The sequence below is a fragment of the Lissotriton helveticus genome, chromosome 2_2 (genome assembly GCF_964261635.1).
Source record: "Lissotriton helveticus chromosome 2_2, aLisHel1.1, whole genome shotgun sequence".
Taxonomy (NCBI): Eukaryota; Metazoa; Chordata; class Amphibia; order Caudata; family Salamandridae; genus Lissotriton; species Lissotriton helveticus.
The window spans coordinates 133,191,758-133,208,095 of record NC_136060.1 but is presented as its reverse complement, the minus strand read 5'-3'; the positions used below and the strand labels follow the sequence as shown (position 1 = coordinate 133,208,095).

Genomic DNA, 16,338 nt, shown 5'->3' with positions numbered 1-16,338 from the left:
ATCTTATCGAGAGGAAATCCCAGAAAAAAATACAGCTTCGGGAACTGGACGATAATACGCCACGTGTCAAGGAAACATCCCCAGAACTATGCACGGGAGAGTGTCAGGGCTCTGGCACGAGAGGCTCCCAGGGATGGTGGCTCTACTTCTACCGGTGGAGCAACACCTTCTGTGCGTCGGCGTGAGCAGGAGATGATACCAAATATTCAGCCTGCTTTTAATCAGGCTATATTAAAATGCCGAAAATGTGACCATCTTCTTTGCTATGGGGAGCAAAGTGTCCCACTCATGGTTCGAGCTCTCGAACCACCGCTGCCATCCCCAGGCCTAATTATTTTTTTTTTATGGCTCCTGTTGAGCTGTTTCCAGTTCCCTGTTTTTGTTTTTGTTAAAAAAAAAGAAGAAAAGCAAAAGTTCTTTTCAGAGCTACCTCCAATTCTCATCAAAGAGCTGTGTTCTTAAAAAAATGAGAAAGGACTACCTCCAATGTATTAAAAAATGCTACATTTGTAAAGAAGTCTGTCATTGTTTTTTCTCCAGGATACGCTCCCCGGTGCGCGCACCGGGGCGCGTACCGGACGCTCCCCTCGCAAAAATCGAATTTACTTTTTTTTTTATGCGGGGGGGCCCTTTTATGACCCCCACATCAAACCTAGGGGGCAGGGGGGGTCTACCCTGCCCCCTTTTGGTTATTTCCCCCTTTGTTTTGGCACCTATTGTGTCTCGATCCTACCGAGACACAAGATGGCGGCCGCTCCGGTCTGTTTGGAATGTTGACAGACACCCGTGAACCAATCAGCTTTCCGTGTGCAAGTCGCGTGGCGTGCCCAGAGCGCTCTCCGGTGCGCGTACCGGGGCACGCTTACAGATATATATATTTTTTTGAACCTAAATTACTCAAAATCCTCTGGACCACATATCTTGAGACATAGCAAAGGCACATCGGGCTACCAGTCCCTACAATTTTGCCAAGTTTGGCGAAAATCCATTCAGCCGTTCGAGCTAAAAGTGAGTCCGACCGCCCTATAGAAATTAACATGGGGAAAACACGTTTTGGGACCCCCCTTTTATCTCGGCCCCCGCTTGACGAATCCCCCCCCAAACTTTCAGGGAAGGACCGGAGCGCCGCGAGGCAAAGTTGAGGAAAATTTCAGGCAGATTCCTCAACCGGCGCCAAAGTTATTCCCAATAGAATGTTGCGATTTCCCTCTGGAAAACAATCCTAACTATAACTACCTACTGGCGACCGCCAGTAGGTAATATATATAAAATATGTGTGTGTGTAATGGTGTACATTCATATTTAGAACTATGAAGCAGCTCTCCTGGATGGTTATGCAGTCAAAGTTTGTTCATTTACACCAGACAGCAACCAACATATGAAAGACCCTGCTGAAAGATGACGCACTTTTAAAGCATCTGAATAATATTAAAAAAGGGTACCAAAAGGCTGTATCGCTCCTAGAGCAATGAAATCTACTGCTCCTATCATACTAGAGTTTCTCAGTATATTGCTTCACATCTCTCTTCAGATAGGGACAGTTCTGAGTACTTTTAGAAAACGGTTGTAGTCCCTTCAATAAAAAAAAAAAAGCAAACAAAGATCCAGCTGTGCTAAAGAACTACAGACATATAACTCATTACTCCCTTTTTGTGCCAAAATACTGGGTTGCACAGAAGATATGTAACCATCTTCATATTGGAAAATTCCGAGACTCTCAACAAGGTGGGACCCAAGTAGAACTTTGAAACGGTTCTTGTATCGGCTATTGATGATTTGAGAATGGAATTGGATTCAGGCCATTCTTTGCCCATGATATTGTTCGATCTATCTACCATTCAATCTGAGGGTCTTGTAGAGTGTGACTTGTCCCCCGGGAGGGGGGGGAAGGGAAGGAAGGGGTGGGGGGGGTGTCTCCAGGTGCTGGGGTTCCATGAGCCTCGGTTGGAGGGTGGTGGCGGTCGAAGTGCCAGGTCTACTGCTTTGGATACAATACATTTGTGGAATTGTTTTTCTTTAATAACATTTTTGTTTTCCAGTGGAAAAACATAAGCATGCACAATTAGCAATTCCACATATCTAAGTGCTTCCTCAGCTAAGATACACCCGCAGCATATATCCAGTCTCTGATATTCACACCACTTGGCCCAAATCTTGTCATTTTTCTGCTAGCATCCTTGTGCCTCCTAAATAGGTCACTCCTGGTGACCACACCAGTGCACCCCCTTCCTGCACTCCTTCAAGTGGGGACTTGGGGACAAGTCTGGCAGAACCCAAGCGGGCACTGGGCCTCTGCTCTTAAGGGTCTCTGGAGACCAGAGACACAGCTAGTTTTTGTGAACCCGGGCTGGGGGTCTTGGGTACAGAGGTATTTTGTCAGGCGGGTTGCTGTAGTTTGAGGCTCTCATTTGGCTTTGACAACCTTGAGAAGGAGAGAAAACAGGACTGCAGGGCCACTCTGGTGTTGGAGTCCGTGTTGCCCAGACTGGACACTCAACAAGCCTTGGTAGTTGCAAGGGCACCAGTAGCAAGGGAGATGCTGCTTGGTTGGTTAAGGTAAGAACAGTCCTCCAATGGTTTTGGGATGTTGTTCAGCTTCTGGACGAGTCAGTCTTTGTCATTGTCGCAGTGCAAGCAGCCAGACAGGGTTTGGCGCCAATTTCGGTGCAGGACCTCTGTTTTCAATTCTTAATTAGATGCACTCCTAAGAGGACTTTACGGTCATCTAAGACTATCTGCGGTTGTCCCTTGGTTTTCTAAATCTAGGAGAGGTGGACTCCGCTTCTCGGTCATGGCTCCCCGAGGATGGAACTCTCTTCCTTTTGCATATTCGTGCATTGTCTTCTCTGGGTATTTTCAGGCACTATTTGAAAAGCTGGCTTTTTAGTAGGGCCTTTGGCGCAAACACTTAATTTCATCCATGATTTTTCATTCTCTCTGCAAGTTTTAGTACCATGATACCTTTGGGGCACAGTGTGCTGTAGAAGTTCTGCAACCATAAGCCATAGCCACAGTCTCTTCTGTGCAGAGATTTAAAGAAGATCAAAAACCACTGTGTTTGAGTTATCTTAATTACAGAGGATTGAGTCAGGAAAGTGTGGTGCTCAGAACTAAGATTGAGCATCTTTCCTTTGATCAGGTGACCACCTACATGGGTGGAGATTGAGCAGCAGTAATTTACGGCTTTCGGTCTGCCATCTGAGGAGGCGGAGGTCATCCTTGCCTCCAGACGTCCCTCTATGAAATGCATACACAGTGCATACCTGGGTAAGTTTGTAACCTGATGTTGTGCCCAGTAATCTTACCCAATATAGATGAAGCTGCTGGGCGTCTTTTTGTTTGTTTTGCCTTTAGTCCAGCAAGGCCTTTTAGTGGGCACTGTAAATTGTTGTTGTCATGCCTTTCTGTGTTTTCTGGACCAACTGTCCTTGTTTATATCACCTGTTGTGACACATCCTAAACTGTTTGCGATGTTACTGTGGAACTTCAACTTGTTTTTAACGTGCTTCATGTGTACACCTTCTCAGCCTGTGCCTAGTTGTTTGCTGTGTCGCTTGCCCTTAAAGACTGTCTTCCTGATTACAATTATGTCATCTCATTGTCTAAGGGATCTGCGGGCAGTTTCATTGCAACCGCTCCACCCCACCGTTCCCAATAAATTGGTGTTGAGGACTTGGGTGGACTTCTTGCCAAAAGTTATGACTCCTTTTACATTGATCACTGTACCTGTGTTATTTGCTTCCCCTCACCCCTCAAAAGAGGAGAAGCACCAAAGTTTAGACCCCGAAAGGTATTTTTTCTACTCTGAGGGGAGTGCAACCTACTAGCCTCATTTATATAAAGTTCTGCGAAAAAGTAACACCCAACTCTTGGTCTGACATTCTGTGTGCATGTCGACTACATGTCTGCCCCGTGGATGTGCCACATGTATGTTAGAAATACTGCCTGTATAGTGAGAGTAAATGCTGGTGCCAGCTGCATCAATGGTAAGAGGCCCCTGGTTTAGCTCGACACAAAATGGAGGATGGAATACAGCTCCCCCTACAGTGATGGTGTATTACCTGCGTTCCTGAACTAAAGGAGAGAGACCCAGACAACGAAGTGAGGGAGGATGGAGATTTGGCTCCCCTTAGAAATTCTCTGAGGGCCTTTTAGCAAACGGTTGCTGATTAGTTTTTCCTGAGCATTGCCATTTAGTGGGTGCTGGTGGAGAGTGGGTGAGTCAGCATATTCTGTTTTTAAGGATCGGGGATTTTCAATGTATCTTTGCCTGTTTGCTGCTTTAGAAAGTCTGATGACAGCCAGGTGCACGGTGTAGAAGCTTCATTGTCCCTATGTTGTGGAATATTTTGCTTGAAGCTAGCATCATCTCCGCCTTCTGTGAGAGCCATCATAATTTTGCATAATAGCTGTCTGAACCAGAGAATTGCATTTGAAAGAGAACTGTCCCAAATGTATTCCTGTATCATACACAGTCTGTCCACATATTCTGTATTGAAAATAGTTTAAAGTGGGATCCAAACTGTCCCACTTTGTTCAAGTTCCAAGCTACTTCACTGATTAAGGAAGAGAGTGTTCCGCAGAACACTTGAAGAGATGCTATAAGACTAAGGCTGGTGTCTGTGTGACATGCAGTTTCCAGAGGTGAGGAGAGCTCACCTGGAGACTGGGCAAAGGAGCTTTGGGTCTAACCAGTTCCTAGGAGCCTGACTGCTCAGAGGGAAGATGTAAATACCTGGCTGTGCATGAGAAAAGACGGCTGAGGAGGAGAAGCAGTCTTGCTCCTCTTGTGTTGAGCACCCAGCAGAAGCAAACTGACATGTATAGTGCAACTCGTGTCCGAAGGGCAACTCGTGCTTCCATGACGTGAGAGCTCTACTATCGCTGCTCATGTGGCAAACTGTGTGACGCAAACTACAAAATAGATCAGCTTTGTGCTGTCCGGTTCCACGTGAGCAGGTCCACTGGGAGTTGTGCTGCTGCTTTTGCCTGAGGTGTGGCTTACCCTCTGAAGATTGTTGTTGCCACCTGAGCAGAGAACCTGCCACAAGGCCCAAAGGATGCAACGCCGAAGACAAACACCTGGGTTGCCACACATGCATTTATTTTTGGTAGAATCTGCATTGTTAGTTCCAGGTACACACATACTCGAACACTATGTCCTTGTTTTGGTACGTGCACGTAGGAGACCACTTTTTCCCCCAGACTAAGTAAAGATGTTATTCAGTGGCTCTAGCAAAATAAGATAAGGCTGGTGTTTTATTATTTAAGCAGCGTTCGTTTTGAATTTAGTGAGAGGCACTTCGCACCGGAGTTCTCATGAATGCTGCAGAGAGCTGTGAATAAGATGCAGCTCCACAGGCCCGACATCCATCCTAAGAAGGAAGACCGCTGCGCAAGCAGAGATGTGTGAAGGCTTGCACACTGAGACAGAGTGCAATTGTTAATGCACTGAGGCTGGCTTCCTAAGACATTACACCAAGGTATGGGGTTAGGTCATCCCAACTGGGTATGGTAGAAGGGTACTCCTATCATGCTCTTGCTAGAGTAGGGGGTTTAAATATAGATATGAGTAACATTAAGAACAATTAACATGGTTGAATTGTTTTTGTTTTGCACCATTCTAATAATGCTTATAACAATGATGTTTCATTTGTCTAATAATTAAAGTTCATGTTTTACTTTCAAGGATTAGATCTCTTCAATAAACATTTGAAAATGTATTATTGTCTGTTCCTGGCACCTTGGGCAGGCAAAAGTGACAAACGAAAGAGTTAGATCCTTTTCCAGAAATTCTTTGGGAATAAGTGTAGTAATGTTAGAGTTTTCCAAGAGCATCTTTAACTCTGGAGGTTAAGGAGCTTAGATGAAGTACTGTTGTAAGAAAGGGCCCACGTTTTGCATGATTGCCCCCACTTTTTGCTGAACTGCTGATGTGCTTTGACTGAGTGTGCCCTGGGCTCCTGCCAAACATTTACCCAGGGCCTATGTTCTTTCCCTAAAACTGCATTAAAAACAAAACCCAATTGGCAATCTCTGGTCTACAGGTCAGCCCCTGGTTAATGGTACCACAGGTACCCAGGGCACTGTGACCAGAGATGACCTCTTAGGGCTGCAGCACTTATTGTGCCACTCTTAGAAGACAGCCAGACAGGCACAGACAGACAGACACACCTTTTTGCAGGCTGTGTGTTTTGGTGCTGAACAAAGTGAAGAGTCTATATGGCACATATCCCTGTGTGCCATGCCTACAACCCACTGCCCTTGCATAGATCAACCACCCCTCCAGGTGGGTGCACTATGCCAGTGGTGAGGGTACAGATGCATGAGCCCTGTACCCCTACAGTGTCTAAGCCAATTCTTAGACATTGTAAGTGCCATAATGCCATTAAGAGTATATGGTGTTGGGAGTTTGTCATTACAAACTCCACAGTACCATAAAGGCTTTACTCTGAGAAAATTGGTATCAAACTTCTCAGCACATTAAACCCACACTGATACCAGTGTAGGATTTAATGAAAATTGCACACAGAGGGCATCTTAAAGATACCCCTGAAAAATGACCTAACTCTAGTGTCCAGGCTAAGTTGCTGCTCCCGAGCTGCCACTACCAGACATGTTTCTGGACCCTTGGTCGAGAGCCTGCTGTTCTCGGGGGTCGGAAACTGTGCACATCCTGGGACGCGGTGCTAAGCCTCCTCCCCCAGGATGGGCATGGTCCACAAAGGGGAAGCGTCAAAGGCTTGCCGCCTTTGTGAGCTTCCCCAGGCCTTTTGCTGCTCCCGGCAACTGGTCCCCAACAGTTCTGGCCCCCACTTTGGGTGGGAGAAAAGGCAAGTGAGGAAGGGAGGTGTGCCCACCTTTGCCCCCCTCACTCCTCAGGTGGGGGAGACTAGGTAAAGCACAGCTCTCAATCCCTGCCGTTGTGCAGATGGAGGGACCCAGCCCACCAGAGTGAGGCATATGCCCCCAAGGAAGGGACCATTGCTCCTAACCTTTACTTATCTGTAAGACTCCTAAATCTAGTATTTACGGGTACCCTGGAATCTTGCCTCCTCAGACAAGCAACGACCAGAAGAAGGACCGAACAGGAGAAAAGGAGGACGCCCACTGACTTGGCCCCAGCCTACTGGCCTGTTCCTACCTCGAACATGAAGAAGTGAAATTCCTTTGTGTCCTGCAGCCAGCAACCTCAAGAACCCAGAGTACCTGCCCTGCCTTCAAAAGAAAAGTCTTTGTCTCCCGTTAAGACTGGATTTGTTCACCAACAGGCTCTGGCTCTGGCCAAATCTGTAAGTCTGCACCACCCTGCACCCGTCGCCCATGGCTCAAGTTCGAGTGGCCCAACACCACGAGAAGGTCTCCCAGGTGATTCTGACCCGAGATCTGGTGATCCCTGACCCGCCTTGAAACCCCGCGCAAAGCCTGCCGTTTCTTTCTGGAGACTCCCCCTGACCGCGACCGGAGCTGGTAAAAGAAACCCGATGTCTAAATACCCCCCGCCACCAAACGCCCCACATCCTTGGGTGGCCCATTCGACGGTGTCCCAACTTACCTCTCCAATCGATTGTCCCCTCCAGAAGATCTTTGTCTCCGAGCCTGCAGTCTTTGTTGAAACCGGAGAATCCCCATTGCAATTAACAGGGCATCCGACCTGTAAACACTGCATTATATTTTGCAAAGCATTTATTTCACCTACCTGTGCAGGGCTTGGCTTGGTTCTAGAAATAAAATAACTTCATAATATTTTATACAAACAAAATTGGTCTGATTTCAGTATTTGAGCGTTTGACATCATTTGCTGATTGAGTGTGTATAACAAATGCTTAACACTACCCTCTGATACAGCCTTACTGCTCGCCCACACTACCATAAATAGAGAGTAAGGTACTATCTACTTTTACCTCTGCCTACCTTCGGGGTTCCACTGGACTCTGTGCACACTATACCTTATTTTGGTATAGTATATACAGAGCCAGCTTCCGACAACTGTGTGCTAGCCAAATCAATATTTCCTAATGCTATAAGAAGACTCCGTCTCTAATATGAAGTTTTGTTGCTCCAATTCGCAATCCCAAATTTGTAGGAACTGTGTAACAATGTTGCTGTTTTGGAAAGGAATGTTGCTCGTGTGAACTGTTTCCTGAAGATCAAACCAATTGACTTTGAAAAAGTGCCCTCTTTCTTGCATGGTATGCCCCCACTGTTTTCTGAATTGCTGATGTGCTTTGACTGAGTGTGCCCTGAGCTCCTGCCAATCAGGTACCCAGGGCCTGTGTTCCTTCCCTAAAAACTGCATGAAGCCTAAACCCAATCGGCATCTCTGGCCACCTCAGCCCCTGGTAAATGGTACTCTAGGTACCCAGGGCACTGTGACCAGAGAAGGCCCCTAAGGACTGCAGCACTTATTGTGCCACCCTTAGAGGCCCTGTGCCCTGACACACACACTGCCTTGGCAGGCTGCGTGTCTTGGTGCAGAACACAACAAAGAGTCAACACGGCACACATCCCTGTGTGCCATGCCTACCAAACACTGCCCTGGCATACGTCAGTCACCCCTCTAGCTGGGTGCCCTATGCCAGTGGTGAGGGTACAGGTGCATGAGCCCAGTTCCATTCCTGGGCACTGTAAGCGCAGTGCTGCCATTAAGAGTATATGTTGCTGGGAGGTTGTCATTATCAACTCCACAGCACCATAATGGCTTCACTGAAGCCTGAGAAGTTTGGTATCAAACTTCTCAGCACATTAAACCCACACTGATGCCAGTGTGGGATTTAATGTAAAATGCACGACAGAGGGCATCTTAGAGATGCCCCCTGAAACTCGACCAACTCCCAGTGACCTGACTTAGTGGCAGCCGACATGTTTCTGGACCTCTGGTTCGAGAGCTTGCTGCTCTCGGGGAAGGGGGGCCTGAAACAATGCACGTCCTGGGACGAGGTGCCAATCCTCATCCCCCCAGGATGGGCAGGGTTTACGAAGTAGAAGCTTCAAAGACATACTGCCTTTGTGAGCCTCTCCAGACCACTTGCTGTACTCAGCAACTGGTCCCCACTGGGCCTACCCCCACTTTGGGCGGGAGACCCAGCGGGAAAAACAAAGTGAGGAAGAGAGGTGTGCCTACCCCTGCCAACTCCACCCCTAGGGTGGGGCAGGCGAGGTGAAGCACAACCTCGAGTACCCGCCATCTTGAGGAGGTGGGTCCCAGCCAACCAGGGACAGGCTCCTGCCCCCTCCCACTGGAGAGTGGCCGAATAGGGGGTGTACCCACCCTAGGGAAGGGATCCATTGGTCCCTGCCCTTTACCTACCTGTAATGCCCCTAAATTTAGCATTTGGGGGCACCCTGAACCTTCCTTTTTCAGATCCCGTTTCCAAAACTACAAGAAGAAAGAAGACCTGCCGTGCAGCTGTTAACAAGAAGACAACACCAACTGACTTGGCCCCAGCCCTACTGACCTGTCGACCCTCGAACCTGCTCCTGCTAAACCCTGGCGTCTCCAGTGGTCAGTAACCTCAAACCCCTGAGGACCTGACTGCCTTGCTCAACCAAAGACAGGGACTCCCACGAGCAGTAGTTCTGCTCAAACATCTGTAGCTCCTAGTGCCAGCCAGGAACCGCAAATCCAGGAAACTGCACCCGCCGAGCCCGGCCCGTGCCCGAGTGAACAAAGACCACGAGGTACCCAAAGACTACCCTTGACGTTCCCGACGACGCCTGCAGCCTCAACACCCGGGACCCCTCCAACTGTGATCAGCATAGGGTAAGATTTCCCGACGCGTAAAGTCACCCCTGCACGTGGTGCCCCACGGCACCCTGTGCCCAACTCCTGGGTGTCTACCCAACCTACAGCTTCCCAACTTGAAGAATCTCCGTCCCCGAGCTTGCAGCCTTTGTTCGTCTCACAGCTTTCCCATTGAAATCCATTGGGCGCCCGAAATCCCAAAAGCACCCTGCACCCAGCCGCCCAGTGCCATTGGATGTGCACCAACTGTTCTGATTAACTTCCTCACTTGCCCTGAGTAAGTGACCAGGAGCTCCGCTCCCACAGCCGCATGGCTTGCCTGCTTGGAGCCACCAAACAAAGGCCCCATACCCGTCGTAGGCTAACATTGGGCCTATCCCTCTGCACTCAGCTGCCCCTGTGCCGCTGATGGTGTAACTACTGGACCAACCTGAACCTGGGAGACCCTTAGTCTTGCCCAGAACCTTAACTCTGCCAGTCGAGCACTTACCTGAAAGACTAACTTACATTTTCTCCGTAGGGTAACATTGTGTATGTCCGCCCCCTGGCCATGTTGGCCCGGGAACGCAAAATTAAATTAATATCATAAGCGGACAATACACAACTCAATTTCACCTTCTCTAAAAATACTGAGGCTGATCAAACTAAATTCCAGGAAGATATTCTGGCTATCGCAAACTGGCTGTCGCAGAACTATCTCCAGCTAAATTCATCCAAAACTGAGATACTTCTCATAGGCAAGGAAACACAGAAATGGGATAAACACTGGTGGCCCCCTACACTAGGACCTCCCCCCATCCCTAAGGAGACTGTTAAAAACTTGGGCGTGATGTTGGACAACTCACTCTCGCTGGAAACCCAGGCCAAGAGAGTGGCTGGTACCTGCTATGGCCGCCTACGCTCTCTTAAGCCTATTCTTGGTTTCTTTGAGCCATATACTCGGCAGACTATAGTCCAGGCTCTAGTCTTATCCCATCTAGACTACTGCAATGCTCTTTTGCTTGGGTCTAATCTGACAGTGATAAATAGGCTACAAAGAGCCCAGAATGCTGCTGCTCGTATCCTGTGTGCATTACCAAAGACCTGCCACACCTCACCCATTCTTCGCCGTCTGCACTGGTTGCCGATCAAACAACGCATCCAGTTTAAAACTCTGTCTAACTCACAAAATTATGCATGGTGTTGGCCCCCAGATCTTGCAGGAACTATGCTCCCTCTACGTCCCTACGCGTGCCCTCCGTTCGGCAGACTTATTTCTTGCCCGTACAATTAAGATCTGGAGGAGTAGAGCTGGTGGCCGCTCCTTCAGGTATCTGGCCCCGAAACTCTGGAACTCTCTCCCTCTAGGAGTTCGGTCCACCTCTAGCCATTTGCTATTTCGTAAACGGGTTAAAACCTGGTTGTTCTCTTCCATTTAATTTTCCTTTGCTGTTGTGCTGTTGTGCCCTCTGGTATGTTCACAAGCGCTGGGACGCCCCGTTGCTGGGGTAGCCATGCGCTATAGAAGCAGATTTAACATAACATATCATTGACTAGTGTTCACTTGGAAATTCTTTTAAGTGCCGAGTTTTGAAACTTAAGAATATTCACTAAAAATCACCCGATCAATGAAAACGAAATTACTCACATGTTACCTGGAGAGATCCCAGTGCTGGATTTAGGTACCCAGCACTGATCTGAAAAAGTGATTATAACTGTGATTATCCGATAACCTAATTCTCCTCCACAGCTGGTTTTTGCCAGAAATTTTTCTAAGTGTCGATTTTTGCAACATACAAATATTCCTTAAAAATCGCCTGTATAACAAAAGCAATTTCCTTCAACTGTTTTCAGGAGATTCACCAGGGCTGAATCCAGGATCCAGCCCTGAGTAAGAAAAACGTTTGTAAAGTAAAAGTTATTGCAGTTTGCTTAAAATTCCCATTGATCTCAATGTTATAATTGTGTTAAGTATTGTGTTGCATATTGCAACCCCTGTATCTATTGCATTCAAAAGTCTACTGCTCATTGAAATTATTCAACTGTAGCAGCTCATTCTGAGAAAGTATTTTTATACCAACCTGTGGGTCTAAAATAAAACAACAATATATTTTTATATACAAAACAATTGGCCTAGAGTTCAGTTCTTGAGAGTGTGAGACCATTTGCCGAATGGGTGTGTACATCAAATGCTTTACACTGTCCTCTGATACTGCCCTACTGCTCGACCAAGCTACCACTTTAGAGAGTAAGGTTATATCAAACTTTAACCTCTGCCAAACCTCTGGGGACTGCTGGACTCTGTACACACTGTACCTTACTTTGGTGCAGCATATACAGAAAACTTTCTTACATTGACATCCAAGTTTCCTACCATGGTAATCGCTTAAGTGATCTTTCACCTCTGCCCATGGCCTGGTATTTCTGTTAAAAAACATAGATATTGGGGGTAGCATAGGAACCGAGATTAGTGCATACATTTCAGGTGTAGGGTCACTTAGGGCCTCATTGTGAATGGCCTAGTAAATGGGGCAGATTTTCCCTGCCCCCAGAATCACTGATACTGGAGGTACCAGCAACAATGGTGGTGGAGAAAATTTGGCCCAGTACGAGTTGAACTCTGAGGGTCCACTAAGAAATGAGGAATTACTGAGCAATCTGTAATTCTGGGTCTGATTTCCCTGGGTAATTTCTCATTTTGGGCCAGAGTTTCACCCGAACATTTTGGCTGCTTTTACCAGTGTAAATCTCCTTGTGTTCCCAACAATACTGTAATTCAACTTGGATGGTACCTTTTTATTACTGGCTGCTGGAATGAAGGGGGGCCACTTGTAATGAGGGCCTTGGGTAGTACCGGTAGACCAGATGTGACCTGTACTGAGCCCCAATTTGCATACATGGTATTACAGCTTTTATATCGACAGAGGTTGCCTGGTTCCAGTCTACAGAATGATAGAGACACCACAGCTTGGTAGCGGGTTGCCATTGAGCTGTTTTTACACCTTAAGGACTGACCGGTGTCCCTCCAGAAGTATGGGCAGCCAAGCCAGAAGGTTTTGTAATACTATACTGGCGCTTTAACAAACCAAAGCTTAATGTGACCTGTTAGATGTACAAAATATTGTGCCCCTATTGGCCTATTTACTTAGTCACAGACCTATTTGGTAGTTCAAGTGAAATATAGAATGAAGTTCTAGTATTGAAAAACTGAACATCCTACAATTTTACATTTTTTTTCTCCATTTGAAAGGACACCCTGATTTTGTTTTTAGCTTTTATGTAAGTTTGTAAATTATAAAAATGTTTATTCTTGATGTATAATATTAGTTTGCATTAATTGTATGTGATTTTACTGTGATGACACACAGTATATTCCTTGTGTGTGCTTTATACAAACTACTATTTAGGATAATTGATATAGTGACATTTGCCTAGTGTGAACTTTGGCGATTCAGCTTGGCTCGGATTCATATCTCAAAGTTAGTTATTCAGAAAAGCACTGTCATGTAATGCAAACTCCTTGGGTTTAGCTTTAGCCTAGTCTATTCTATATACTTGCATTGTAGTTTATTGGTTCTCTTGTACCTTTCTGTAGGTCTGCACTCTTGCAGTTCCACAGAGTACTGTAGCAAAGTGATGCCACCAAGGAAAAAAAGAAGACCCGCAGCAGGAGATGATCTGACGGCTAAGAAAAGTAGACATGATGGGTAGGTGCTCTTAAAAGGAAATTAAGTAGATTCTGCAAATTTAAATGACCATCGTTCAACTAATAACATGGCATTGGTTTACAACAAACTGGAATTGAAATGTAATCACTTAGTATAGTACTTTATTCTTGGAATATGTTGCTGCTACCATGGAATTTATAATAATAAAAATGAGCCTGTGTTTGTTGTACTGTGAGTGACCTTCGATTCCATAATTTGGTGTAGAACGTTTAGAATTCAAGTGGAGGTCAGATTTGAGTAATTTATAAAGTTATTTTTTTCTAGTGGTTTATTGTACTTGGAATGGTTTCCTTATTATTAATCTAGGAGTATTTTAAGGACTGGCATAAGTGGGCTTTTTCATTGCTCCAACTTTGCAAATCAAGTACACCTCTTCCTGTGTGGAGTATCCTTGGCAAGGAGATTAAACAGTTCTCACGATCATGGACAGTTATTGGCTATTGATATGGCCCTGGTATACTTTAGTAGCTCCCTCAGCATCACAAGAGGGAAGTGAAAAAATATTGGCTATATCCATGGTTCTCCGACTAGGACCACAAAGGTATTGGTACAAAGGTTGGCAGACATGTATACTACACCTGTGGAAAGAGCAACACAGGGGAAACTGGAGTACCTAAATACAAACCAATTGAGATTGGTGGTCAGGCATGCAGTGTGTGTAGTCTCTGAAGTGGCATTCACTTCTGTTTTCCTTTGCTGTGTAAATTACCAGATCTAGAATATGGGCTTTCTGAAGCAACCAGCTGATGCCTATTCGGTTTGTTGGGGTCACAAGGGCCTACATCAAGATGGCCCTCTTTTCTTGCAGGAAATTTTTAACTGGTACCCCCCCCCTTACCTTACGATATAGTACTGCCAACATAGGCCAAGTACCTAGAATAGGAAAAGCTCATTGGGGTGGGAGAAGCTTTACCTACACAACAGCAAAATGGTGGAATTTTGGTGGAATTTACTGCCAAAACATCTACAAGTTCAACCAAACCTTTAGAATTTTAGGAAGAATCTAAACTGTTTCTTTCTTTAGGCATATTAGCCTGTACACCTAAAGTTTGAATTGCTGTCATATTTGATCAATGACAATGATTAGAGTTCTTGCCAATAGCGGTAAGACTCCTATTTTGGTATAAGCGCGCTTTACAAACTTCTTTAACATCGAATACAGATGTAGTGCCACTGCGGAACTAGTATGAAAACATGTTCTTTAAGTTGTCACTATTCTGTTCGCTACACATGAGCAGTCTTGAACCGAAGACTTTAGTGCTGAAAGGCTTGATTCCATAATTGGATGCAAGAGTTCACTACAGCGCTAGCCAGTTTTTAAATTCCAAAGGTGAATACGCTCAGAAGACCAAGATGTTCTCCGTGATTTATTCCATTCCCCCCCACGCCCCCCCCCCCCCCTTCCCCTCAACTGTATGGGATATTACCAAGCCACCAGCACCAGCAGGGGTTCTTGTTGCCTTTTCACGTGTGGCAATCCATCGCCCTCCCAACATTGTTTGCCCCGTCTCACCCCATGAAAGAGGAGAGACTCCATTGACTGAATCCCGTAGGAGCTTTGTGCTTTTATGTCGATCTCACCAAAGGTAATCGGGTGAACGATCAGCTTTTTGTGGAGTCTCTGGGTACGAAAGGTGAGGCAGTGCAGAAAATTACTTTTCATGATGGGATAGTCCTCTGCATTAAGATTTGCTACTCCTTAGCTAAGAAGCAGCCTCAAGAGGGACTGAGGACTAATTCCACTAGGGTCAAGGTTGCTACAACTGCATTGGCATCCGGCATGCCTGTTCTTAAAAAACAAAAATGTAGGCCTCTACATGGGTGTTAATTCATACATTCACAAAACACTACTCCCTTGACAACCAGGTCAAACGGCAAAAGCATTTTAGCTGTTTGGCCCAGCAGGACATTTTGGTGTGAGGCCAGTCCACAGTGATCTTCCATAACGGGTTGATATCTATTCTAGAAGTTAAGGAATCTCCAGTTTTAAGTATCCATCAGGAGATCAAGTTACCTTCAGTAATAGTTTTCTGGTGGCTAATCTATTACCACAAATTCATTATTGCCTTCCCACTTCCCTGTTCTGTACAGTGGTCTCTTAATATTGCTTACTGTTGAAAAAGGTCTCAACTTAAATATCTGCACTGGTCCATGTAATGGTTTGCACTCCTAATCTGAGTGTGGAAGGAGTCCAGCAATACATTGATGTTGGCGCACAGGGGTGGTGCTTATATGGGGCTCCACTCTGTCACTTCCGGGTTGGAACAAGTTCAACGTAGCACAGCTCAGCGCCAGCTCGCAGTGGACTGAAGCACTGTGGTTGGCTAGAGTATCCCAACAGGAAGAGCCGTCAATATAAAACTGTAACTTGTTCTTCTAATAGAGACTTCTGAAATTCCTCACATTGTGACTTTTCCTAGGCATCAGACTGGACCCAGAATCTTTCAAAGCTGTTTCCTCACATGTCAATAGGTGCACAATATAGCTCCACTTCTGGCCTGTCCCTGTTCAGAGATGACATCAGGGTCTCTATATCTGTGCCTCCTCCATTCACTGAAGTCAGTTCCTCCTTTTTATGCCTGCCAAAGTGGATCCGGAGCTTCTCAAATCCTGTCACTTCTGACAGTTTTTTCCCTCAAATTTACCTCGGTGTGCAGATAATGTCATCCTCTAAGACTTTGGAATTTAAGCTGTTACTGTAACTGGCAGATGTCAGTTATAGACGCCCACAATGTCTAACTATGGTGCACCAGCTCCAAGCAAGACTCAGGGTTGTATCTCCGCTGCGCTAACATGAATAAAAAGGCCATCTGTGAGCAGGAACCAAAACTTAATGTCGTCTAACTCTAGGTCGAAGAAACGATCCTGGTCGAGGGAGGAGTCCTG

At 46.1% G+C, this 16,338-nt stretch overlaps 1 protein-coding gene across 4 annotated transcripts in view; it reads left to right on the top strand.

The window, feature by feature from the left end:
• The window catches only part of DCUN1D4 (defective in cullin neddylation 1 domain containing 4), a 549,716-nt gene that overhangs the window by 136,186 nt on the left and 397,192 nt on the right, over window positions 1–16,338 (top strand). For all 4 annotated transcript variants that reach the window (XM_078678202.1, XM_078678205.1, XM_078678206.1 and 1 more), the window contains one exon: window positions 13,320–13,431. In XM_078678202.1, coding sequence (XP_078534328.1) covers window positions 13,320–13,431 — 112 coding nt within the window. The remainder of the gene's footprint in view (window positions 1–13,319; window positions 13,432–16,338) is intronic.